The sequence below is a fragment of the Gossypium raimondii genome, chromosome 3, assembly GCF_025698545.1.
Source record: "Gossypium raimondii isolate GPD5lz chromosome 3, ASM2569854v1, whole genome shotgun sequence".
Lineage (NCBI taxonomy): Eukaryota > Viridiplantae > Streptophyta > Magnoliopsida > Malvales > Malvaceae > Gossypium > Gossypium raimondii.
This window is the reverse complement of record NC_068567.1, coordinates 19461877-19463770: the sequence shown is the minus strand read 5'-3', so window position 1 is coordinate 19463770 and position 1894 is coordinate 19461877. Positions and strand designations below refer to the sequence as shown.

The 1894-nt window shown below is 33.0% G+C and overlaps 1 protein-coding gene across 1 annotated transcript; it reads right to left on the bottom strand.

Moving 5' to 3' along the window:
* Positions 1-344: 344 nt before the first annotated feature.
* Positions 345-1553, bottom strand: LOC105793802 (bZIP transcription factor 11). Its single transcript, XM_012622650.2, has one exon. The coding sequence runs from the start codon at positions 1027-1029 to the stop codon at positions 601-603; it is 429 nt and encodes a 142-aa protein (XP_012478104.1). The 5' UTR covers positions 1030-1553; the 3' UTR covers positions 345-600.
* Positions 1554-1894: the final 341 nt, after the last annotated feature.

The window sequence follows — 1894 nt, the reverse complement described above, 5'->3', positions numbered from 1 at the left end:
ATTTATGCTATTTTACTCTCTTTATTTCATAAAATTTCTAATTTTTATTTTATTTTTGATACATAAAGATTTAGATAATAAGTAAATTGGTTGAATAGAATGTTAAATATAAAAAAAATGAGCTTTAGCAAGATAATAGTCATAATCATGATTTTTGTCGTGAACAAGCAAATTGTTGTTTTGTTAAATTAAAAATTACAGTGTTCTATATCGTCAATTATTTGCCACTTTTCTTGACCAAAAACAGAGGCAATAAAAGAGAGAGAAAGAGCAATTGAATTATTTTCACTCGAAGACACCATAAATGTTGATATATTAAGGAAAGAAAAGTACATCAAACAAGGTGAAAGAAAATAATTATTTTAGCATTATATATTACTTGAAACTTGAAACTTGAAACACCACATACATCCACAGTCCTTCACACCATATTTTATATCTCAAAAGCCCTCCTAGAAAAAAACAAAAACATAACTGTTAACCCTAGAAAGCAACCATGGCAGAATTGCCAATTCACTTACCCACTCATTGATTCCCACATTGAAAAATCAAAACAAAACAAAACCCACCAACAAATGACATGAGTACTTTCTTCATCAATTAGTATTGAAAGATGTGTGCAGAGGCCATGATGGGTGGTTGTTGGTTAAGATAAGGCACATTGAAAGGGTTGGTGAAACAGTCAGGAGTGTATTCAATACCCTCTCTGTTTAGATACTGGAGGATGTCGTTTAGAGAGTCTAGCCTTTGGCTTAGTTCAGTCATCTGAGCCCTCAAAACGGAGTTTTCAGCCTCAATGTTCAAATAGCGGTGGGTGGTGAAGTTGATGCTTGTCAGGATTTGGTTATTATCTTTCTTTAGCTCTGTTATTTGTCCCACTAAATCATCTAAGTGCTTTTGTTTTCTCATCCTTGACCTTCTCGCTGATTCTCGGTTCGATTCCATCCTTTTTCGTTTCCTTTGATCCATCAACTGATGCTGTGTGGAACCTGAGGAATTGGAATTCGAATTTCCACTGCACGAAGCCATATTAATTATTATATTTACTCCAAAATCACTAATTATGTATATGTTTAGCTAATCTATAAAGCATTACACATTTTTTATTTCTGAGAAAACGTAGAACCAATAAAGGAAAACAACTGAGAAAGACTGAACAAGATGGGTTCTACGTCTGAGGGAGGAATTTATAATAAACCCCGATCGGAGGATTTCACTCACAACTGGAGACATGAATCTCAAACATCACCAACAATAACTTATGCGGCATGGAGATTCACAAGACAACCCAAAAAGAAAGAAAAGAAGATTCACAAATGGAGTTTTTTTTCGAGAGTTTTGCGGATATGGGTATTTTGTATAGACTCTAGAAGTCAAAGGCTTAACAACCAAAACACACCATAGAAGGGCAAAAGCCCACCAAATGGTATGAAAAGAACAGAAAAAATAATAAAAACAGGGGAACAGCAGAAGCTCAGACGTAGAAGGGAAAAGAAAACCAAGAAGAGGATTCTATAAGGAGGGGAGATAGCAGAAGTGGAAGAGGTTTTTGAGAGAATTGAGAAGGCAATATATAGAAGAAAAAAAAAGGGAAATTAAAAACATTAAATAATTAAGTTGCAAATTCAAAGTAAATAGCTTTGGAATCTCCTTCTTGAGTGTTTAAGGCGAAAGAAATTCCGATAAAAAAAGTAATTTACTGGGTAAATTATGCTCAATGTCACTAAATTATTAATAAATTTACGTTTTTGTCACTCAATTTTAAAATAGTTACAAAATGGTCACTAAAAATATTCGAAAGTTTTTATTTAAATCATTAAATTATTCGAAAGTTCTTATTTAAGTCACAGGACTATTATGCTTTTTTTAAAGTTCGGCTAGCGAGGTCTAACCA